Below are 24,754 nucleotides of genomic sequence, written 5' to 3' on the forward strand. Positions count from 1 at the left end.
TCCTCTGGGAATCCAGTGGAGAAAGACTGCCTGTGGTGCTTTGATGCTCTGATTATATCCATGCAGGAATGCTTGGCTCCTCCCCCTGGGTGGAGCATCTCACAATGGGATGATGTCATTTTATCAGTCCTGCAGTGAGACTCAATGGCCCATTAACAGAAGATATCTCACTGGAGGAAGGATGGGTGGTGGAAGAGATAAAGAACACTGCCCCACCTGGTTTTAACAGCTGGCCCATTAACAGAAGATATCCCCCAGTTATGAGGGCTGGGTGATGAAAGAGATAAAGAAAACTGCTCCTCTGGTTTTTAACAGATGGTGAGAGAATACATGCTTTTGTTTGAATCTTGCATTGCAACCCAAGACATGGGGTACATAAAAATTTTACACCACCAAAATCTGGCCCAGAAAATGCCTCCCAGGAGTTCTAGTTCCATCTCTGTTCTCTCCCTTTTGGTGTTCAGGCTTTCACCCCTGTCCCAGCTGCTGGGGGTCACACTTGTACTGTGGGTCCCCTGTCCACTCGGTCCCTGACCTCTTCTGGCTGCTGTGAGTGCCAGGAATTTGAAAACTTCCTCCCATTTCCATCTCCCCACTTAGGGATGCAGGGGGTTTTTGGGGTCCCAGGGTCCCTGCTCCCCTTATTCCCTTCTTGGGGATGCATGGGGTCCAAGGAGACCCCCCTGCCCCTCTCTATGCAATTGAGAGTCCCACGAATCATGGCACTCCTCCTCTCTGGGCTCCCCACTTTGGGGTCCTGGGGGACACAGGGCTCTGCTCCTCCAGGCTGCCTCTGCCAGCAGCTGCCACTGGGAACCCCAAATGTCCCCCTAAAGGACATTTTCTTCTCAGCCTTGGTGTTCTTCATTCTCCAATCATCACCCCCAAAAACCCAACCCAGGAAGCCCCCAGGATATCTGGGCCGGGCTCCCCCTCCCTCGTCACCTGTGGGATAGGGGGGGTGTTGATCCCATGGATGGGGGAACTGTGAATTCAGGGAGTGAATCCCAGCTTGACTGGGATATGCTGGACCTGAGATCATACTGGGATAACAAGCACCTAACTGGGATTACTAGGAGTGTCTGGGAATGGCTATGGACATGCTGAGGGCAGCTGGCATATACTGGGCGTGTCTGTGATCATACTGGGGATGACTGGGAACACACTGGGAACAATGGGAACCATGCTGGGGACAACTGGGAGCAACTGGGAGTGACAGGGTCTACACTGGGGGCAACTCCAACTGGGCATGACTGGGACCATGCAGGGAGCAGCTGGGATCATCTGGGGAGCAACTGGAACTATACTGGGGCCAACTGGGATCAACTGGAATCATGCTGGGAGGAACAGGGAGCAGCTGGAACCATCCTGAGGGTAACTGGCATCCTACTGGGATCACAGTGGGAGCAGTTGGGCCATGTTGGGACCATACTGGCAGCAACTGGAACTGCACTCAGGATGACTGGGAGTGGCTGGGAGCAACTGGAATCAGCCTGGAAGCATCTGAGAAGTGACTAGGACAACTGGGATAGACTGGGAGAAACTGAAACCACAGTGCAGGTAAATGGGAGCAACTGGAAGCACACTGGATAATCCTGGGAGCAGCTGTGCCCATGCTGGGGTCATACTGGGATCCTACTGGAACTAGCTGGGATCATACTGGAAGTGACCACAAAGGTGCTGGCTGTGACTGGAACCATGCTGGAGGTGACTGGGAGCAACTGGGCCCATCCTGGGAGTGACAGGGAGTCACTCTGGCCATGACTGGAATCATGCTGGAAGGATATGGGAGTGATTGGAACCATACCAGGGGTGACTGGGTGTAACAGCAAATACTGGGAGTGAGTGAGATTGTAGTGGGAGTGACTGGGAGTCACTGGGATGCTTGGTTCCTCCCCCTGGCTGGAGCATCTCACAATGGGATGATGTCATTTTATCAGTCCTGCACTGAGACTCAATGGCCCATTAACAGAAGATATCCCCCTGGAGGAAGGATGGGTGGTGGAAGAGATAAAGAACACTGCCCCACCTGGTTTTAACAGCTGGCCCATTAACAGAAGATATCCCCCAGTTATGAGGGATGGGTGATGAAAGAGATAAAGAAAACTGCTCCTCTAGTTTTTAACATGGTGATAGAATACATACATTTGGTTGCATCTTGCATTGCAACCCAGGACATGGGGTCCATAAAAATTGTACACCACCAAAATTTGGCCCTGAAAATGCTTTCCAGAAGTTCCCCATTTCTGTTCTCTCCCTTTTGCTGTTCAGGGTTTCCCCCTGTCCCAGCTTCTGGGGGTCATGCTTGTACTGTGGGTCCCCTGTCTCCTTGGTCCCTGACCTCTTCTAGCTGCTGGGAGTGCCAGGAATTTGAAAAGTTCTTCCCATTTCAATCTCCCCACTTAGGGATGCTGGAAGTTTTTGGGGTCCCAGGGTCCCTGCTCCCCTTATTCCCTTCTTGGGGGTGCAGGGGGACCAAGGAGACCCCCCTGCCCCTCTCTATGCAATTGAGGGTCCCACAAATCATGGCGCTCCCCCTCTCTGGGCTCCCCACTTTGGGGTCCTCGGGGACACAGGGCTCTGCTCCTCCAGGCTGCCTCTGCCAGCAGCTGCCACTGGGAACCCCAAATGTCCCCCTAAAGGGCATTTTCTTTTCAGCTTTGGTTTTCTTCATTCTCTAATCATCACCCCCAAAAACCCAACCCAGGAAGCCCCCAGGATATCTGGGCCGGGCTCCCCCTCCCTCGTCACCTGTGGGATGGGGGGGTGATGATCCCACGGGTGGGCTGTGAATTCAGGGAGTGAATCCCAGTTCGACTGGGATATACTGGGCCTGAGATCATACTGGGATAACAAGCACCTAACTGGGATTACTAGGACTGTCTGGGAATGGCTATGGACATGCTGAGGGCAGCTGGGATATACTGGGAGTGTCTGTGATCATACTGGGGATGACTGGGAACACACTGGGAACAATGGGAACCATGCTGGGGACAACTGGGAGCAACTGGGAGTGACAGGGTCTACACTGGGGGCAACTCCAGCTGGGCATAACTGGGACCATGCAGGGAGCAGCTGGGATCATCTGGGGAGCAACTGGAACTATACTGGGGCCAACTGGGTGCAACTGGAATCACACTGGGAGGAACAGGGAGCAACTGGAACCATCCTGACGGTAACTGGCATCCTACTGGGATCACAGTGGGAGCAGTTGGGCCATGCTGAGCAAGACTGGGACCATACTGGCAGCAACTGGGACTGCACTCAGGGTGACTGGGAGTGGCTGGGAGCAACTGGGATCAGGCTGGAAACACCTGAGGAGTGATTGAGAGCAACTGGGATAGACTGGGAGAGACTGAAACCACAGTGCAGGTAAATGGGAACAACTGGAACCATGCTGGATAATCCTGGGAGCAGCTGTGCCCATGCTGGGGTCATACTGGGATCCTACTGGAACTAGCTGGGATCATACTGGAAGTGACTGCAAAGGTGCTGGCTGGGACTGGAACCATGCTGGAGGTGACTGGGAGCAACTGGGCCCATCCTGGGAGTGACAGGGAGTCACTCTGGCCATGACTGGAATCATACTGGGAGGGCCTGGGTGTGACTGGAACCATACTAGGGGTGGCTGGGTGCAACAGCTCATACTGGGGGTGACTGAGATTGTAGTGGGAGTGACTGGGATCATCCTGGAAGTGTTTTTCTGTAGATCTTCTGTCCTTCTGTTTTCTATTTCTTCTCCTTCTAATCCTATGTATCTGGAACATTTTTGGATAGATAACATCTTAAGGGTTAACACTTTTTAGGTTAAATGAGCTAAGTTTGCAAAGTTAATGCTATGGTAAGAGTTTTATGTTCAGTTGGATGTTGTATTAAACCCTTTGCCAAAATTTCTTGACTGTCTATATTTTGCCAGTAGAATTTTGTGTCATTTTGACTTCTTAGCTCAGTTGGTCAGAGAATGGTGCCAGCAGCACCGAGTTTGTGGGTTCAGTCCTTGTGTGGGCCATTATATTAAGAGCTGGACTTGATGGTCCTTGTGGGTCCCTTCCTACCAATAATATTCTTTGCATCTGTCCATGCTGAGATGATCTGGTTGTTGTTTCTCCTGTGCACCAAACTCAAGCACAGGAACCTTTGGTTACCACCAGCATTGAAGTGTTCTGGGGTGTTACAGCCCTGCAGGCTCACAGTGGCCTCTTGTTTCCATAAGGCCCCAGAGTGTCCCAATGGTCCCTTGGTTCCATGGGCCCAAGAGTGCCACAACAATCCCCTTGGTTCCACAACTTCCCATGGTGTCACACTAGCCCCTTGGTTCCATAATGATCTGGAGTGTCACACAGGTTTATGGCATTTGTCCTTGCTGCCCCTCACATCCCACTGCCCCACAAAGAGCCCCGAGCCACCCGTGAGGGACAGGCCCTGCTGGGCCAGGCCTGGGCTCAGGGCTTGGCCTTTCTGCTTCCTCCAACCCAGCCAGGGCTTGCTCAGCATTGCAGTTCCCTGCTCAGAGCCTTTGGTTCCTGGCAATCCTGGCCTCCAGGATCTGCTCTCACCAGTCCCTGGGGAGCCTTTGGCAGTCCCTGCCCTCAGTGGGGCTGATTGATGCTCCAAGGGACTTGGAGTTTTGCTTCTGACTCCTTGAGCAGCTTCATCAGTCTGAAGGAGGGACAAAGGAGGATCAGAGAAAGAAGGAAACACGAGGTCAAGCACTCCCTGAATTCACAGCTCTCCACCTGTGGGATCATCACCTCCCATCCCACAGGTGACCGGGGAGGGGGAACTTGGCCCAGATATCGTGGGGGGTCCTTCTTGGGTTGTGTTTTTTTGGGGGGGATGTTTGGAGAATGAAGAACCCCAAAGATGAGTGGAAAATGCCCCTTGGAGGGATACTGGGGGATCCCAGCATCCCTAAGTGGGGAGATGGAAACAGGGGGAACTTTTTTGATTCCTGGCACACCCAGCAGCCTGAAGAGCTCAAGGACCGAGCAGACAAGGGACCCAAAGTACAAGTATGACCCCCAGCAGCTGGGACAGGGAGGAACCCCTGAACACCAAAGGAGTGAGACCAGAGACAAGGAACTCATGGAAGGCATTTTCAGGACTGCATCTTGGTTTTTGGGGGGTTCATATGGACTCCATGTCCTGGGTTGCAATGCAAGATGTAACCAAAAGCATGTTTTCTATCACCATTTGTTAAAAAGTGGTACAGCAGTTTTCATTATCTTCTCCATGACCCATCCCTCATAACTGGGGGATATCTTCTGTTAATGGGCCAGCCATTAAAACCAGGTGGGGCAGGGTTCTTTATCTCTTCCACCACCCATCCTCCCTCCAGGGGGATATCTTCTGTTAATGGGCCATTGAGTCTCACTGCAGGACTGATAAAATGACATCATCCCATTGTGAGATGCTCCACCCAGGGGGAGGAGCCAAGCATTCCTGCATGGATATAATCTTATAATCAGAACACCAGAGGCAGTCTTTCTCCACTGGATTCTCAGAGGAGAGACCAGACCCATCTACAGCACTGGAACTTCAGAGGTAAGCTACAATCTTCTATGGGATCATTGCTTCAACAGAACCACATCAGTCACTCCAGGAGGACTGCAGCCACCATTTAATCAGACTGCTACCAGCACCCTGACGAACTGGATGTAAGGTTGTATTCTGACTCTGTTGGTGGGTTGTCTATTTGTTGTTGGGTTTTTTTTGTACTGCTGAATTTTCATTTTCCTTTCTTTAGAAAAAAAAATATTGTTCCTATTCCCAGATCATTACCTGAGAGCACTTTGATTTCAAGATTATAAGAATTCGGAGGGGATGGGATGTTTACATTTTTATCAATTTAAATGGAGGTTTCTGCTTTCCTTAGCAAACATCTTTCCTTTCAAACCAAGGCACCGCAGATGCCCCAATGACTTCTAAATATGGACTTGGTAAGAAGTACCATCAGAGTCCATGTGCTCATTCCTTGTTTTCTCCTAAACCAGGATTTTCCAATCCCAAACTTTGGCCAGATGGAGAAGCAGGCTGTGAGGAAGAGGAAGATGCCCCAGGACACCCAGGCAGGTGAGGAGGAAGTCAGTGCCCCTTTCCCCCTCTCTCCTGCTCCATCTCCCAGCCCAGCATGGCCCCCGGCTGCAGGACAGCCCCGCTGCCGACGCCGTCCTGCCGGGGACGCACTGGGGGGATCTCCTTCCCCTTCCCTCTGGCACGGAGGCAAATCCCATCCTCTCCTTGTCCTTCCTCCCCCAGACAAGGAGCTGAGGATGGAGACCAGGGAGGACAAATCCCCACAGCAGAACCTCGTGGAAGAGGCTGATTTGAGCAGCTCCATGGCTCAGGAATCCAACGGGGAGGAAAAGCTCCAGAGATCCCGCAGGAGGAGGGGCTCCAAAGCCATCCCAGGGTGCTCTGAGGAGGAAAGACCCACCCTGTGCCGGGAAGGCGGCCGGAGATCCAGTCAGGGCTCTGAGCTGGTGGTCCATGAGCAGCTTCAGGATGGGGAGAAGCCCTACAAGTGCTTGGAGTGTGGGAAGAGCTTCAGCCAGAGCAACCGCCTTATCTGCCACCAGATGATCCACACTGGGGAATGGGCCTATGAGTGTGGGGAATGTGGGAAGGGCTTCAGCTGCAGCTCCCAACTCGTCCGTCACCAGCGCATCCACACTGGGGAGAGCCCCTACGAGTGTGGGGAGTGTGGGAAGAGGTTTCAGAGCAGCTCCAATCTCCTCCTGCACCAGCGGATTCACACGGATGAGAGGCCCTTCCGCTGCCCCGACTGTGGGGAGGGCTTCAAGCAAAACTCCCACCTCATCAGGCACCGGCACATCCACACTGGGGAGAGGCCCCACAAGTGTGCACAGTGTGGGAAGAGCTTCACCCAGAGCTCTCACTTGACCAGACACCAACAGAAGCACCAGTAAGGGAAGCCCTGCGAGTGGTCCAAATGCAGGAAGAGCTTCGTGCGCTGCTCCAGCTTCATCCTGCATTGGAAGACTGACATTGGGAAGAGACGTGGTGATCCATGTTCCCTGTGATCCATGCTGGGAAGACACCTGTACCTTTTCCTGCCCATGGCAATGACATGATGTGGGATTGAAGAACATGAGAGTCTGACCATGTCCCTGTCATTATATTCCATCCCATCTCAGGTCATTGCCAGGGGCAGGAAAAAGACTCCCTCTCTCTCACCAGAGTAGAAGGGTGTCCTTTCTTGGCAGGAGGAAATGCATGTCCAGGAAGAAACAGTCGGTGGTGGTTTAGTTTTCCCTGTGAATGGTTTGTCTTATCCTTTCTGTTACGAAATGTATTTCTGTGTCTGTTTGTTCCTTATCCCGTTGCTGTTCTCAATAAATTGTTCTTATCCCAGCCTGGGATCTTTGTCTTTTGTGCTTTCCATGGGAGGTGGGAGGGAAGAGAGCAGCAGCGTGATTTTAGCAGGAGCAGGAAATTGGGGAATGCCATTCCTGAAGCCCAGCCTGTGGAAACCGAGCATCCCAGCTGGTGCCAGGCCTGGTTGCCATGGCAGCAGCCTTGGGAGCGGGTCCCTGGCTGGGGGCTGCGGGAACCTCTTCCCTCTGGTGCCCAGGGACAGGAGTGGAGGGAGCGGCTGGAGCTGAGGCGGGCAGGTTTAGGCTGGATGTGAGGAAAAGGTTTTTCCCGCGAGGCTGCTGGGGCACTGAACAGGCTCCCCAGGGAAGGCTCCCAGCTCCAGGGCTGGCTGAGCTCCAGCAGCGTTTGGCCAGCGCTGCCAGGCCCAGGCTGGGATTGTTGGGGTGTCCTGTGCAGGGCCAGCAGTTGGACTGGAGGATCCCCATGGCTCCCTCCCAACTCAGCCAATTCTGTGGCTCTGGGATCCCATGAGCCTGGGGATGGGCCTGCAAATGGTTGCCATGGCAACGGGCTCTGGCTCCAGGCCTGAGCTGGTGTCCATGGCAACCACCCCTGGCATGGGGTCTCCATGGAGCTGCCGAGGGACTGACCATAGCAACAGGGGCTGTGATGGTTGTCATGGAAACAGACCATAACAATGGGTCAGATGTTGCCATGGGAACAGACCACAGCAGGGAGACAGCTCTGGCCAGGAGCAGCTCCTGAGCACAGCCCAGCAGGGCTGGGGCCCTGTCAGGGCAGCTCAGGGACACAGAGAGCAGGCCCAGACAGAGCAGCCAGGGGCTCAGCACTGGCAGGGGCTGTGGGATGTGCCAGAGGGGGCTGTGTCCCAGCAGCACCTCTGTGGCTGTGTCCTGGAGCCCCGGAGCAGCTGTGATGTCAGAAAGGGGCTGTGTGACAGCTCTGAGTGGGTTGTGTGAGGTCACAGATGGGGCTGTGACATCACAGAGTTTGTTGTGTGAGGTCACTGAGCAGCTACAGCATCATAGAGGGGATCTGTGACATCACAGTGCAGGTTGTGACATTGTAGTGTGGCTGCATGACATCACAGCATGGTCTGGGTGATATCACTTAGTGGGTTGTGACATCACAGAGAGGACTATGACACTAGAGGTTAGATAAAGAATATCACAGAGAGGGTTGTGACATCACTGAGCAGACTGTGACACCACATGGTTGTGATATGAAATCCTAAAGTGGGCAGTGACATCACAGAAGAGCCATGTGACATCTCAGGACAGGTTGTATGACATCACAGTGCTGACTGTGACATCACAGAGTGAGCTGTGACATCAAATGTGGCTGTGTGATATCACAGGAGGCTATGTGACATCACGAGGTGGTTTTGTGGCATATAGGAAGAGATGTGACGTCACAGAATGGTGGTGTGACATCCCAGAGCAGGTTGTGTGACACCACTGAGTGGGCTGTGACATCCCAGGTGGCTGTGTGACATCTTGAGGTCACTGGGGAGGTCACTCTGCCCCAACCTCCCTCACAGTTCCCTCCAGAGAAGTCCAACGCTGCCCTTGGAGCAGCCTGTCTGCACAGAAACACTTCCAGGGCTCTCTGCATTTCCCTTCCCTCACTCTTGCCTCACTCACACACCTCCCAACAACCCACTTGGTGCTTTCAGCTGCAAGGAGTTCAAAGCTTGTCTGTCCTTCAGCAGCTGCTCTAATTCTGCCTTCAGCCAACTCTGGGGCTGTGTTTATTGCAGAACTCCCTGTGTGTCTGAAACATTCCTTGCCTGGTTCTGCCTTGGGGAAGGGGAACCTCCTTGGTGGCACCTTGGGCTTGGCACACACTTGAGGAGGGTGTCTGTTTTCCATGGGGAAACTCAGCAGTTTTAGATTGCGAAAATCAAAGAAGGAAAACCCCTCTTTGCCTGAGTGCAGCCAGTTCTGTGAGCAAAGCAGGTCCCAGGGGAGTGAGGAGAGACAGGATGGGGCTGGGGAATGTGGAGCAAGGTTGTCCCCACTGGGTCAGACCTCAAGGCACAGCTTCTCTGACCTGGCCACACCTCCTTAGGAGAGATCCTGGATCAATATCCATCACTGAATGCTGCAATCACCTCTGCTCTAAAGAGAACAGGAATAAAAGACACCCTTTATAATAGGAATACATATTTCTTAGAAGCTCTTAGAACTATTTCTCCAGAACTATTGTAGGAAACTTTCCTGAGAACAGCACCAGACCAGAGGGAAATCAAGGCACAGCCATGGTTTGTTAGGATTTGCTTGATCCTAATGAGCCCCGTGGTGCATTTGGAGCTGAGCCCTAGAACCTCAGGGCCTGAGAGGAGATTGCACAAACCTTTCCAGGAATCCAAGTCAGAGGAAACACCCAAAGTTTCTTGAGGCATTAATGGGTGCCACTGAGGTCCATCCCAAACACAGGCTCCTCATGGACTCCTTGGAGGAGAGAACTGGAGGCCAGGATTGCACAAAAACCTCCCAGAGACTCAGTGTGGGAAGGAAAATCCAAAGTAGCTGAAAAAGCCCTGAGTATCTCAAAGTATTGATGAGCCCCACTGAGTGTCAATGCAAAGCTCCCAAGGGACTCGTTAAAGCAGATAATTGGGGCCAGGATTGCACAAACTTCTTTTAGAGTCTGTATCAAAAGGAGATAGCAAGTATCTTAAAATAACTGAAGTACCTTGAAGCATTAATGAGCCCCACTGAGTGCTGTTACTGACAAAGGCTCTCAAGGGACTAATTACAGCAGATAATTGGAGGCCAGGATTGCACAAATCTCTCAGAGACTCCAAGGCAAAAGCCAAAGTCCTTTGAAAAAGCTGCAGTCCCTGGGAGCATGAAGGAGCCCCCAGGGCCATTCCTGAGCAAGGCTCCCCAGGGACTCCTTCCAGCAGATCCCTGAGGCCACTGGCATGTGGGCTAGGGGGGATGCTGAGGGCAGGCCAAGGGGGTGACAGTGGCCAGCCTTGCTGGGGCTGTGCCAGGAGGCCCCAGGGCCTCAGGACAAGGTGTCTCCTCACAGCCCTTGCTGGCACAGCATTGGCTGCTGTGGCCCAGGGCACCAAGCCTTGGCTTCTCTTTGTCCCCAGCTGTCATCAGTGCCTCCAGTTCTCTGCTCTGCCTGGGGCCTGGGGACACTTTCTCAGTCACGTCCCTCAGTGGGACCCATTAAAAGTGAAAGAAACTTTGGATTTGGATTCTGACTTGGAGTTCTTGAGAGCTTTCTTCCCCTCCCTGTCAGGGAATGATGTTCAGGGCCTCAGCACAAAGCCCCAAGAGGCTCATTAAAGTCCTGCTGCTGTGTCTGTGCTGCTGAGCTGGGCCGGGCTCCTGGCACAGAGGCAGCTCCTGGAAACCAAGAAGAGCTTCAAAAGCACATTTCTCTTGCTGAGCAGCTCTTCTGCCAGCCCAGCAGGGCTGGGGCACTGCCTGCAGCCACCCTGGGCACAGCCCAGAGGCACAGAGAGCTTCAATCAGTCAGGGCTGGGAAGGGGCTGAGAAGTGCCTGGGGCAGAATCCCTGCCAGCCCTTGGCACAGGAAGCCTCTGGCTGCAGGACAATGCAGCTGCAGCTCCTGGAGCCATCTCCTCAAGCTGGAACATGCCAGTGCCTACAGACTCTGTGAGTACATTCTCTGCCTGTCCCTTGTGCAGAGCAGCCAGGGGTGCCCAGGGCTGTCCTGCAGAGCAGGGTCCTGCAGCCCAGGGCGCTGTGCTGGGGCAGGGACTCTGCTGCCTGCCAGGGACAGCTCTCAGCCGGCCCGGGGAGCTGCTCCCAGCGCTGGGGAGAAGCTGTGGGGGGAAGGAGCCACCCTGAGCAGGGCAGGGGCTGCTGCTGAGAGGGGCTGTGTGGGGCAGGGCTGCTCCCAGCTCCAGTCCTGCCTGGGCACAGCTCCAGAGGACACTTCCCAAAAGAAGGTGAGACTGGAATTGCTGTAAAGATCAGGAGCTTTCCTGAGACTGTTTTCAATGTCTTGCTTTAAGCAGGGTGGGAATGCCGGGATGATGACAAAAAGATTTTTGCTTTTTATATATGTTTAATATATTTTTAGATCTGTAAACTATTAGTATATAGTTATAAAATGATAATCCTTAATTAACTCTATTAAACTACTATTATATACTTATATAACTATTATCATTAATTAATTCTGGTATGTTTCCTAACCTTTCTTTTAGATTTTAGAACTATAATCTCATCTTCTAAATAGATTTCTGAAATACTGTATAGTCTTATCATCAGGGAGAGGAGCTACAAGAAGAACATTTTGGTTTTTAACCAGAATATGAACAGTCATAACAGAAATTGGGGCAAAGAAACCCTTGGACCTACTCCAATGGGTTGACCCTGGGGTGTGTAACTGGGGCAGCTGAATCTCCTATTGAATGTTTCTGTTAAATATCCTAATTAATCAATCTTAATAAATTGTTGAAATAAGGGGCCAGGTGTGCCTCAACCCTACTGGGATACATGGAAGTTTCCAATAAAGGTCTGGTTTTTACTTTACTGTTCTAACGCTGTTGCAAATGTTTGGGTTTTTTTTTTCTCTTTTGATTATAGACAACAAAGGGGATGAGAGAAACAGAAGAGGAATTGTAATCCCAGAATCACAGAACATTCTGAGTTGAAGGGGACACACCAGGATTATCAAAGTAGTGTTGGAACATTTACAGAGATGCCAGAATTGTAAGTTTGGGTGCTCAGTCTCTCTGCTGGGAGCCTCCTAAACAGCCTAAATGCACTGCTCTGATATTGTCATTGGTATCTGGGGCTCTCAGGGAGGCTCTGGCATCTGCAGCAGCTGAGTCAGGCCCTGCCCTTGGGATTGCTGCCAGGCAGGTGTGTCCATGGGAATGGGGTGTCCCAGCTTCCCTGTGACCTGTGGGGCTGTGGGCAAAGCAGTCCGTGGCAAAGGGGAATGAGCTGAGCCCCCTCCCTGAGATCCCATCATGGGCACAACTGGGGATCTCCTTGCTGTGTCCTTCCAAGCTCTGAGCTGCCCTCCTGGCTGCAAATCTGTGCCAGAGCCTCTCAGAGTTCCCTGAATGTCCCACGGGGAAGGGCAGAGATGCCACAGCTGAGGAAATGCTGTTGGTTTTGCCAAGGGAGCCATGAGTGTCCTTGGCAGAGGGGGGTGCTGAGACCTTGCCCAGAGACCTTTAGAGAGGGTGAGACATTCAGGGATCCCTCTGCTCTGGGCAGGGTCTGGTTTATGCCAGGGTGACACAGGAGTGTGACTGTGCTCTGATTCCAGCCAAAGGTGCAAACCCAGGGCAGTTGGGAACAAGCCCATCCAGCCCCTCACCTTCCCTAAGCCACAGGGAATCCTTTGCCTCTCACATCTCTCAGTGGGAAATTCTGAGTGCAGCAGAAATGCTGGGGATTTCTGACCTCAGAGAAGCAGGAATGGTTTGTGGGTAGGAAAACAATTTGTAAAACCAACTCCTGCTGTACTTTAGAAGTGTGTGTGCAGATGGCAACAAGCCCTTCTGCATTAGGAGTGATTCCCCTAACACATCCTGAATTTCCAGCCTTGTCCCTCTCCTGCATGGCCACAAACCCAGGGCAGCAGGGCAGGGATGGCTCCTGGAGAGCCCCCAGGCACAGGCCTGGCTGCTCCTGGCACACTCAGACAGCACAGCTGGAGCTCAGTCAGGGACCTGGGTGAAGTTTTCCCAGAGCACCAACAAAGGTGGGTGAATCCCAGCCTCTCCTGATTTGTCACTGCTCTTTTTCTTCATGAACAGGTCTCCATGTGCAGCCACAGCAAATGTCCAACAGCAGCTCCATCAGCCACTTCCTCCTGCTGGCATTGGCAGACACGCGGCAGCTGCAGCTCCTGCACTTCTGCCTCTTCCTGGGCATCTCCCTGGCTGCCCTCCTGGGCAACGGCCTCATCATCAGCGCCGTAGCCTGCAGCCACCACCTGCACAGCCCCATGTTCTTCTTCCTGCTCAACCTGGCCCTCACTGACCTGGGCTGCATCTGCACCACTGTGCCCAAAGCCATGCACAATTCCCTCTGGGACACCAGAGACATCTCCTACACAGGATGTGCTGCACAGCTCTTTTTCCTTCTCTTCTTCCTTGGAGCAGAGCTTTCCCTCCTGACCATCATGTGCTACGACCGCTACGTGTCCATCTGCAAACCCCTGCACTACGGGACCCTCCTGGGCAGCAGAGCTTGTGTCCACATGGCAGCAGCTGCCTGGGCCAGTGGCTTTCTCAATGCTCTCATGCACACGGCCAATACATTTTCTCTGCCCCTCTGCCATGGCAATGCCCTGGGCCAGTTCTTCTGTGAAATTCCACACATCCTCAAGCTCTCCTGTTCACACGCAAACCTCAGGGAACTTGGGCTCATTGTAGTTACTATCGGTTTAGGACTTGGCTGTTTTGTGTTCATTGTTTTCTCCTATGTGCAGATCTTCAGGGCTGTGCTGAGGATCCCCTCTGAGCAGGGACAGCACAAAGCCTTTTCCACCTGCCTCCCTCACCTGGCTGTGGTCTTCCTGTTCTTCATCACTATCATAGTTGCTCACTTGAAGCCCCCCTCCATCTCCTCCCCATCCCTGGATCTGGCAGTGTCAGTTCTGTACTCGGTGGTGCCTCCAGCCCTGAACCCCCTCATCTACAGCCTGAGGAACCAGGAGCTCAAGGCTGCAGTGTGGAGAATGATCACTGGATGGTTTCAGAAACATTAAACTGCTGGCACATTTCTGCAAATCACTTGTAATAAAAATCATCTTTGCTACTTCCTGTTGGTTTAATTTTGGAGGTTTTCTGTGCTTTCCTTTTATAATCTTGTCCACAAAGAAATGTCACTGTTTGTGCCATTTCTGATTTTGTTTCCCTCTCCACCTTCCCTGTGGCCACAGACTGTGTCAATGAGGGGCTGCACTCTTGCTGGCTTTAAAGGTACTAAAGGATCTCCCAGCAAAGTTTTCTCCAGAGATGCCCCTTTTGTTCCCTTCTCTGCAGCTGCAGCAGCAGTGTCTGTGTGCAGAGCTGGGGGCAGATCAGTGCTGGCACAGCAGCTGTGCCCAGGAGCAGCAGCACTTGGTGTTGCCAGTGCTGCTCCCGTGCCACTGCCCCGCTGCCCTCCTGGCCCTGGTGTTGCTGCAGGGCCTGAGTGCTCTCGGGGCCGGGCACAGCCCTGGGGGTGGCAGTGCCGGGGCTGCAGCAGGGACAGGCCATGGGCACTGCTGGGGCAGCGCTGACGCCTCAGGGCAGGGCCTGGGGGCTCCAGGCTCCTTGCCCAGGCTCTCTCAAGAACACGGCCAGGCCAAAGCTCAGCACAGAAAACCCCCGTGAGCTGCCCCAGGGTGGCCGTGGGCAGGCTGGGGGCAAACAGTATGGCTGGGGCTCTGCAAGGTCCCTGGGGGAGACGGGAAGGAGCAGCAGAGCAGGGGCTGATCCATCCCCACTGCGCTGGACACCCCAGGGCAGCGTCCCAGAGCGTCCTCATGGAGCTGCCAACAACATCCCCCCTGTGCAGCCCTGGCCTCTCCCCCAGCTCAGAGAGGTGCCGCATCCTTGCAGGCACATGTCATGAATAAAATCTCTCAAGAAATCCACCCCGGATAAAATACTGTGTTTAGTTAGGTACAGTTAATGTTCTTATCCCATTTGTAAACCTTGTACCCCTTGTTTACTCTGATGGCTATTAGTAATTACTTATTAATAAATTAATTAATTAGTAATTAATTACTTACCAGTTTCTGAAGTGTTTTAAAGGTTCTTATGAGACATTCCTGTACCCTTTCCCCTTACTTCCCTGCTACCTTGTAACAGAGCTGCTCCCATGGGGGCTAAATCCAACTAACAAAAGCAACCCATTAGAAAGGTATGCCACAGAAGGAGGCAACTCCCATGGTCACTGTGCCACACTAGAACAAAGAAACTCCCAGGAAGCTGTGTAACCGAGTAAAATGCAAACTAAGGCATGCAGGACACCACAACAATGAGCTAACAGAGGAATAAAACAACAAGGAAACGTATTTGAGCAAGCTATGATGCAAGATCATCTCCCTGCATCACCTAAACCTGTTTAGAAACCATCTTCCTGCATCACCATGACCTAAGGGGACTGGAAAGGACTGACAGCCCTAGACAGCAAACCAGGACGACAGGTCACTGGCTACTCTCATGAGGATGGAAGCCCCAGCTCTGCAGTGTGTGCTGCAAAGCTGAATTGTGTCTCCTCTTTGGAGCTGACAGTGTGGGAATGGCCGTGATGCAAACAACCCCTTGGGCCCCCCAAACCCCAAGAGCTGAATCCTAATAAAGGCATCAAACAGGAGTTTTGTCTCCTGGCCAATTTCTTTCAATTACCATGTGCCGTACAGGCCATGGCCGAGGGGGCCTGGACCCACCCGGAGCTCCTCCCGGAGCCCAGCGGACTCCAGCTCAGCGGGGGCCGGCAGCGGGGCACGGCTTAGGCTCGGCAAGGTGTGAGCAGCCGTGGTCCGGCCCAGCCTCAGCCGGGGTCCCGCAGCCTCCCGTCCCCACCCAGTCACTGCTGGGGCCAGCCCGGCCCCGCCAGGCCGAGCCTGTGCGATTCAGCCCTTCTGGGACACAGGGCCAGAAAGACTTCAGCCCTGAAGCAGCAGGCTTTGAGTTCAAGCCTTGGGAAGCACTTGCCAAAGGCTTGATGGCAATTCATACGTTCATCAAGTCACCCCACTGAAAGTTATGTTTCTAGAATCTTCCTGTGTCTCTCCCCTGATTGGTTGCAATTCGTGGCAGTATTTTGCATCTTTCTAACCCCAGTCTGTGTCTGCACCCATGCCCTCAGACTGTGCCCTCACACCTCCCCTAGATATTGTTGTGTCTGCCCCTAGGCCTGGTCTTTGCACTTTGCTCCTGTGCTGCGCAGGCTTTATGGGTCTCATCCCTACTTGATTTTCCTATTCCAGTTGGTTTTGGGGACTCCAGCGAACCTGCTCCTTTAATTTCCTCCTCGGTTGCCCGGGTGTCAGGGGACCCTGAAGCTTTAAGGATTGTTGTGGCCACTGTCAGCACGACTGCAAGGGCCGCAGTGCAGCGGGGCCCGGCCCGACCGGCAGCCGGGTACCTCCTCAAAGGTGGAAGCAAGAGAGAGATTTCCCGGGCTTGCCTGTCTGCAAAATGTCAGTCTCACCGAGGTGGATGCAGCTTTTTAAATGCTTTAATAGGTAGTCAGTTCCCACAGCTAGCCAGCTCTTGGATTTTGCTTGGCACAGAGGCAGCTCTCGCTTAGCAGCTCCTCTCAGTAAAATCATTTCCATGGGGGGCTTTTCCCTGCTCACCAAATAGCAATTCATGCAAAAGCAGCACAAACTGTTCTTCCTGTCCTCCTATCTTTGCCAGAGAGTGCCTTTCAAAGGGATAATAATTGGGAGCGAGGGAGTTTACATTTTCCATTGCAAAGGAGCCTCCTGCCTCCCTTAGCAGGCCCCTGTCTTTCAAAGGAAGACACACACGGTCTCCTTTTGCACCTTCACTTGGCCCCAGCCACTCCTGATCATTTGAAGGAGCGGCTCAGAAGAAGGGGCTGCAATCCCCCAAGGCCTGGGCTGCTCCAGGCCGCTCCTGGTGCCTTGGGCTGTTGAAGGGGTGCTGGGGTGGCCTTTGTGACACAGGCACGGGGTGCCGGGGTGCCCTTTGTGACACAGGCACAGGGTGCCGGGGTGGCCTTTGTGACACAGGCACGGGGTGCCGGCGTGGCCTTTGTGACACAGGCACGGTGCGTCAGGGCCCGTGGTGACGCGGGACCTTGCGGTGCCCAAAGTCCATTTTGACATGGCAGAGCCCCGCCCTGGCTGGGGGGTATATAAAGGGCTTGTGGGGCCTGGGTCAGTCCCAGGACAGTGGCTGTGTCCAGGTACCTGTGTGTGCCAGAGGACTGCAGGCATGGAGGAGGAGAAGGCGAAGCCTAAGTCCCAGCCCCCCAGGCCCTGGCCCGGCTCACAGAGAGCCCAGGCCTTGAGGGAGCAGCAGGAGGAGGCTGAGAGGGCAAGCAGAGGGAGGAGAGGAGCCGTGGAGTCCTGCGCTGAGGAAGAGCCAGAGCTCTGCCGAGGAGAAATGAACAAGTTCCAGCAAGGGACTCCAGGGGAAGCCTGCACTGAGCCACAGCTGTCCCCAGGAGAAGCCCAGAGCTGCCAGGAGCTCTCTGAGTGGGATGAAGGCCTTGAGCAAGAGCTGGTCCAAGTATGGGGGAGCTACTGGCATTTCTGGGACTGGGATGAAGGCAGGGAGCAAGAGCCCTCCCCAGTTGTCTCCGAGTGGGGCGAGTGTAGGGAGCAGGAGCCGTGGCAGGCGGACAGCGATCACTGTCAGGAATTCTCAGATTGGGAAGAATCTCCTGAGCAGCGGCTGTCCCCAGGAGAAGGCACGAGCCGCCGGGCACTCTTGGACTGGGAAGCTTGCCACAAGCAAGAGCTGTGCCAGGATGGCCAGGAGGTGACTGGAGGCAAAGCAAAGAGAAAATCCTCCAGGTCCAGCTGGGATGATGGCAGTGATGGAGAGCTGGCTCAGGACAGCAGGGAATACTGTGACATCCTGTGCAGCCAGCTCAAGGCCTGGCAGCGGGAGGACGATGACTGGGATGAGGTGAGCGTCCTGGAGCTGCACGAGGAAGGAGAAGAGGCCAGGCAGCAGAGACTGGCAGATTTAGCCCAAGAGGGAATCCTGCTGCCTGTCCCTCGAGAAGCTTGGGTGGAGTGCCAGGAGCCCGAGCTGTGCCCGCAAGAGCAACTCCATGCCGGGCCTGGCCCTCTGGCAGCCCAAGCCACGGTGGAAGATGTCTCTTCTCCTGGGCAGCTGCTTCCCCACAGGAAAGGCCGCTCGCTCTTGAGGCGGGCACTGCGGGCACTGCGGGGGCTGCGGGGGCTGTGGGTGCTGCGGGGGCTGTTCCGCTGCCCCTGCCTGGCGGCACAGCCACAGGATCAGCGCCCGCTGCCAGCAGTGCTGGGCTGCAGATGGCGGCTGCCCCGCGGCCTGCCCGGCGCCCCGAGGGAGCCGCACGGGCTGCCCCGGCCTGCGCTGGCCCTGCGGGCCGAGCTGGCCCCGGCCGCTCTGCAGCACCCCCGGGGCGGCTCCCCGAGGGCACACGACAGCCCAAAGCGGCACCCGAAGGGGGGACCCTCGCTGCCGGGGCTCAGCGCCGCATCCCGGCCCATCGTCCGGCCGGGAAGGCACCTGGAAAGTCATCGGCTCCCAGCGGCAGCCTGGCACCGCCAGCAGCACCCCTGCACCGGGTCCCCGAGGGCCACAGCCACACGGCTCTTGGCCCTTTGCAGGGACACTGGCTCCAGCTCCTCCCTGCTGGACTCCAAGGCCATTTCCTCTCCTCAGGAAAGGACTCCATGCTGATCCTGGGGCACTTTGGCCATGAGGAATGGACACAGACAGGAGGTGTTGCTCCCAGGACACGATGGCAGCCTGCTGGACTGCAACACACACAATTCTAACAAAAGAAAAGTAAGTTGTGTTTAGGAAGTAGTAGTAGGAAAGAAAAAAACCCCAAACCCTGCCCCCCCCCCCCCAAACCTGCATAAGACCCTCCAGAAATCAAAAAATTATAAAGAATAAGAATAGGAATATTAGGAAGAAGAGGTAGAAGCTGAAGTAGATGAAGACATAGTAGTACTTAAAACATGGAAAATTAAGAATAAGAATAAAATGTTGGAGTCTGGAATACAGAGTGTGTGCCCTTGTTTCTGATACTTAGTTATAAGATCCAGGTATAAGTTCCCCCAGGCAGGGCAGGTCCCTGCGTGCTGCCCCTGGCCCAGATAGTTTTCAGATGTGAAAAACTATCAGAAGTAAGGTTTTATAAGACAAAATGTCTTCCCTGCTGACAGCACCGTAAGGAATAGCTGCAGGGCAGAGTTTTAAAAACAGAGGTTGTCTTGACCTCTCTACAGCCTTGCATGGTGCTCAGCATGATAGATCAGGGGAAAAAAATATTATAGTGGTGTGGCAGCGGCCTCAGGGAGACAAAGAGTTACATTGTCCTACCCCAAATCCCTTGAGAAGGGCAGCCCAGGTGTTCTGATTGGGTTTGAATCCCTGCAGGGTTCTCCCTTGGTGTGCTTCTACTGGTCCCTGACCCTGAACTCCACCCTCAAAGGTGGAAACCCTCGGGGGTTCTGTCCCTCAAAAACCCCTGCTGTGTCTCTGTTCAGGGCTCTCTGTTCTGGACCTGACTTTGTTCCCATGCTGAATAAATGGTTTCATGAACTGGGAGCCCATCTCGGTTGGTGTTTGATGCTGGTCCCCAGAATCCTGCTGCTTCCCTGGACGAGATCCTGGAGTTGTGGACTGCAACAGCAGGGTATTGGATGAAATACACAAATTGACACATTGGGGGACGCAGGGTCTATGTGACCACTCCTTGAGGGAGAACATCTGCATAGGGGTTTATGATATAGCAAAGGCCATCACTCAGGGCTGTGTAACGTGTCAAAGGGTAAACCAACGAGTGATGACGAAACCCGTACCAGGGGGGAGGGAACTAGCGGAGACACCCTTCCAAAATGTGTAAATTGATTTCACAGAAATGCCTCTAGGACAGGGATACAAACACCTGCTAGTGATCGTAGATAACCTGACCCATTGGCCAGAGGCTTTTCCCACTTGGAATGAAAGAGCGAGAGTAGTAGTCAAAATACTTTTGGAACATATTGTCCCCAGGTATGGGTTAATCAATAACATAGACTCGGACCAAGGCCCCCATTTCACTGCCCGTGTCCTCCAGGAAACCACTGAAGCCCTGGGGATAAAGTGGAGGTTACACACCCCATGGCATCCCCAGAGCTCCGGTCGGGTAGAACGGATGAATAAGACCATAAAAACGACCTTAACCAAGCTGACTCTGGAGACTAAATTAGATTGGACAAAATGTCTCCCTTTGGCTTTATTACAGATAAGAACCCGACCTCGAGCAGATTTAGGGGTATCCCCTTATGAAATGTTATTTGGACTCCCCTTCCTAATTACTCCTTACAGCACTGCCCAGTATACGGAAGGGGAGGAAACCTCAAGGAGGTATTTGGAAACTGTTGTTAAAACTTTAGAAAACCTCAGGAAAAAAGGGTATCTCCCTCGAACTCCTCCCTTAGAGGTAGACACACACCATATCAACCCTGGGGATTGGGGATTGGTAATATCTTGGGCTAACTCTCCTCTCACTCCAAAGTTTGAAGGACCCTACCAAGTTCAACTCACCACACATACGGCTGTGAGAACCCAGGAAAAAGGGTGGACACACGTGACTCGAGTTAAAGGACCAGTGGCACCACCAGATGGGGAAGTCAACTCCGAAAAAGATCCCTCTAACTGGACTGTTGTCCCCAACACCAAGGACTTGAAAATAACCTAAAGAAGGAAACCCAGAGACTAAAGTCCCCAACCAGGAACTGGAATTACAACAGTTGTTGTTAAGTGTTCTCTTGGCTGCTACATTTGTGGTTAAGTGTTTCTTTAAAGTCTGTGAACTAATGTTAAGGTGTTTTCCAGTTGTGGTTAACTTGTAACTATTATTATTATTATTATTATTATTATTATTATTATTAGTTGAAAAAGTAAAAGAACCCCTCCCCCCCCGAATAAGGCTCCAATTTCCTAGCCAAGACTATATCCCTCCCTGGGCAGCTTTTCCCAAGACCAAAACCGACAACAGTAAAAAGGAGAAGGACAAAAAAAATAATAAAGCTGTAAGCCTTGGACCCAGACCACCAAAAGAGTGTAAGGAAAACCCCAAGAGGCAAGACCAGGGGAGATCAAACATGGTTCCTGCTGGACTCTTGGGAGTCAGGGACCAGAGGGAGCCTAAAAGGATCATCACAAGGCTCATGGTAGGTCTGGTGATAGCAATGCACCTCACCAATGCCATGGGGACAGACTCTTGCATGAAATGTTATTATCCCTTGTATGATGGGGAAAATCTAGGGTCCCTGGTAAGGGTCCACACAAATTTGAGTCCTTCTTGTTACAACAAATCACAATTAGAAGAATGCCAAGAAAACGGAAAAACATATTGGATTACCAGAAATACGGCCACTTTTAGAGAACATCTTTTGGGAGACTGTCCCATGAGGGATACTTGGCTGTGCTTTGAAAAGAACGAACCAGTAAAAGGTGAACCTGATGTGGTAAAGGAGAAAAGAGTGGACATGAGCGTGGGAAATGAAGAATAGGAAAATTTGAGTGGGAAGAACTTGTTCATTGATTTAGTTGAAAACATCAGCAAGGAATTAAATATAACTGATTGTTGGGTATGTGGGAGTACTAAAATGTCTGATATTTGGCCCTGGGAGGGAATTAGCTTGAAACCTTGAGAAATTCTAAGCATAAAATGAACTGGGGAAGGCCAAAGCACACCAGGGTATAGGAGAAGAGAAAAATGGGAATTAAAGGCTAAGATAATTGGGGAAGACTGTATTCTACAAACTGGAAAAAGATATAGAACCCTGGTGGGGCGGATGGCATGCAAAAGATATCTTATAACGAAGAATCTAGGAACTAAATGGGTTCCCCCAGGAGCCCAACCTAAGATATTGATCCTTAGAGAAGAGGGAAAAAGGGTGCATTCATCACAAAGGATATAACCTTTATGAATGTGCAGAAAAAGGGATCAATCCCTTCTGGGGAATTAGAAGCCTATCAAAGCATTGGGAGTACCCCTATGAAGACAGGGAGGGTTTTTGGAAAGCCCCAGATGATTTCTTTTGGATCTGCGGGGATGCAGCTTATACACATCTACCAGGAGACTGGTCAGGTAGCTGCACGATTGGGGTGATAAAGCCAGCTTTCTTCCTGCTCCCAAAAGAGATTGGCTCAGAGCTTGGAGTACCACTATATGACAACCTAAAGAGGCCCCTAAAAAGGAGGAAGAGGAGTGTAATAAGCACAGGAGGGACCCAGAACTGGAAAGGAACAGTCTGGACCCTGGAGGAAATAATAAGAACTTATGGGCCAGTGACCTGGGCCCAGGATGGGTCCTGGGGATATAGGACCCCAATATACACATTAAACAGAATAATCAGGCTCCAAGCTGTAATTGAAATAACTCAAACAAAACAGCCCCAGCCTTGATCATATAAGTGACCACCTCTCCCAGACCCGAACAGTGGTGTACCAACTCCGACTGGCAGTAGATTACCTTCTCGCTGATGAGGGGGGAATCTGTGGGAAGTTCAACACCTCTGAATGCTGCCTAGAAATAGATGATAAAAGTGAAGTAATCTGGAACATTTCTAAAGAGATCAGAAAAATCTCCTACTTAGGGAACCAAGAATGGACATCGATCCTGAATACTGATTGATGGGATAGTTTCTGGTCCTTTAAGGGCTGGTGGGAAAAGGTGGCATTCATTGGTATAGCGGGACTAGCAGGACTGTTATTTCTTCCCTGTGTCATCGCATGTTTGATCAGAATGATTACCTCAGTAATACAGTCTAGCAGCACGATCTACAACTCATTAGAAATAACCCAAGAGAAGGGAAAAACTAAGATCCTAATGTTAGAAAGTTCAGAGCTGAAAGCAGCAAAAAGGGTATATGACCAATACCAAAGACTAAAGAAGTTTCACTACCAGGAGCCTGAAACAACAAGTTGACGCAGGCTGATGCCTGGTCAAATTAAAAGAGGGGGGATATTGTTATAAATAAAAATCCCAATGTTCAAATTATATGTTCCTGTTTCAATCCCAGTTTAGGTCCCTGGATAAGGGGTTTTGGTGTTGTAAGTCCCAAAAGGGTTCACTGTTAAGAAGTTCGTACTTGTTTTATCCTTGCATTTGTATCCCCATCCCTTACCCCCTCCCAACCCGTCGGGCAATTTAGCCGCTGCTGCCCAGGATGAACTTCCCCATTTCCCATAAAGACTTGCACACGGGTGCATATTAAAATCATATTACCACCTGGGAGCAAAGACAGCCCTGGACAACGAGCCACGCTCAGGGAACATCTGGAGGACCCCACTGTGGAGGCAGCGGGGACCTGGGGAGACTGGGTGTGCCAATCCCAGTCCGGCAAGCTGGTTGCCATGACCTGGGCAGGACTTGAGAGGGAAGACACCCCTAGACCTTCGAGCCTGAGACAGAGTCTCTGGGTGATCCTGGCGAGGATAGAGGCTCTGGTCCTGCTGACAGTGGATGACGACAGGCCTGTGTGATCCTCGACATCGACCACAGGGAGCAGCGGCGGCGTGCACACCGAGCCCCCCACCTCTAGGCCCAGTTCTCTCTAATAAAGGCTTGTTAGTGGGAGCAGAAGGTCTCCTGGCCCTTTAATTCACCGCACCTGCACTGCCGGGGGAGGAGGCACAGCTGGGAGGAGGAAGGGGTGGGGGGAAGCTGGTTTTAGGGGTATTAATTTACTTCTCACAATCCTTCACTGAGTTTTTGGAATTTTCTGCCAGAAATCTCTCTCCTCCCCCACTCATCCACAGGGATCTGGGGCAGTTTTCTCCTTTTTGGGAGAAATCCGAGCGATGCACTGAGGCACCTAATTAGAGGTGGGAGAAGTGAGGCTCCAGGGCTTCCCGCTGAGCCGGAGCCACCGAACACCCAGGGCAGGGAAAGGCGGGCTGGGAGCTGCGGAGAACTTTGTTTGTGTTCGGAGCTCAATGGCGGCTCGGGCCGGGCCCGTTCCAAGCCTGTTCCTCATCTCCGCCCTTCCCCTCATACAGCCCGGGGGCCCCTGAGAGCGCGGGGCGAGGCTGTGCCGTGTGCAGAGCCCGCCACTGTCTGCGATTGGCTGCTGCTGCCGTCACTCGTGGCTCTGGCGATCGCTGATTGGGCAGGGGGGGGACAAGCCCGGCCCCGCTGGCGCCCCCAGAGGGGCCGTGGGGCAGGAGAGCCGCCATTGCCGGAGCGTCTGTGCGGGCCCGGCAGCGGCGGCAGCGGCCGGAGCCCGGTGAGGCGGCGGCGGAGCTCGGAGGCGGCCCCAGCCATCGCAGGTGGGAGCCGCGCTCGGTTCTGCGGGGGCTCGGGGCTCGCTGCGGGCCCGGGAGGGGGCAGCGGGGGGCTGTGGCGGGTGGCTTGTGCCGTGGCCGGCCCGTGTTGGCCCTGGCGTGAGGGCGCTGCGGGAGCGGCTGCCCGCGGTCTCCTTCCCGCTGGGGCCTCGGCAGGAGCCGGTGCCGGAGCAGCGCTGGCTCGTCCCGGTTCGTGTCGGTAGCCCGGAGGTGGCTGCGCTGTGCCCGGGGCTGGGCGGGAAAATTCCCGGCGCCAGAGGTTTGTGTGGCCAAAGGAGGCAGAGGAGCGGTGTGAGAGTGACTTTATTGCTGCCCAAAGGGAGAGGCCGTGGGGCATTTGCCGTGCGCTCTCTCCAGCTGCTGGAGGACGCGGCCTCGTTTTTGTCCTGATTTTCCCGGCCGCGTGTCCCTGTCCCT

General features: G+C 53.2%; 4 protein-coding genes across 7 annotated transcripts in view; 2 read left to right on the plus strand and 2 right to left on the minus strand.

Annotated features, from left to right (window-relative positions):
• LOC147646628 (maestro heat-like repeat-containing protein family member 7) overlaps positions 1-15,677 on the plus strand; it is a 170,475-nt gene extending 154,798 nt beyond the window's left edge. The window contains exon 17 of the transcript XR_015281824.1: positions 15,551-15,677. The gene's annotated coding sequence lies outside the window, so the exon portion shown is untranslated. The remainder of the gene's footprint in view (positions 1-15,550) is intronic.
• Positions 1-24,754, minus strand: part of LOC147646629 (maestro heat-like repeat-containing protein family member 7) — a 237,373-nt gene that overhangs the window by 137,607 nt on the left and 75,012 nt on the right. The window lies entirely within an intron of this gene.
• Positions 1-24,754, minus strand: part of LOC147646634 (uncharacterized) — a 272,424-nt gene that overhangs the window by 23,852 nt on the left and 223,818 nt on the right. The window lies entirely within an intron of this gene.
• LOC147646636 (olfactory receptor 14A16-like) lies at positions 13,147-14,079 on the plus strand. Its single transcript, XM_086873176.1, has one exon. It carries the CDS (start codon positions 13,147-13,149, stop codon positions 14,077-14,079), a length of 933 nt encoding a protein of 310 aa, XP_086729302.1.

This window comes from Cyanistes caeruleus, unplaced genomic scaffold (genome assembly GCF_971803275.1).
Source record: "Cyanistes caeruleus unplaced genomic scaffold, bCyaCae1.hap1.1 HAP1_SCAFFOLD_89, whole genome shotgun sequence".
In the NCBI taxonomy this organism is placed as follows: domain Eukaryota; kingdom Metazoa; phylum Chordata; class Aves; order Passeriformes; family Paridae; genus Cyanistes; species Cyanistes caeruleus.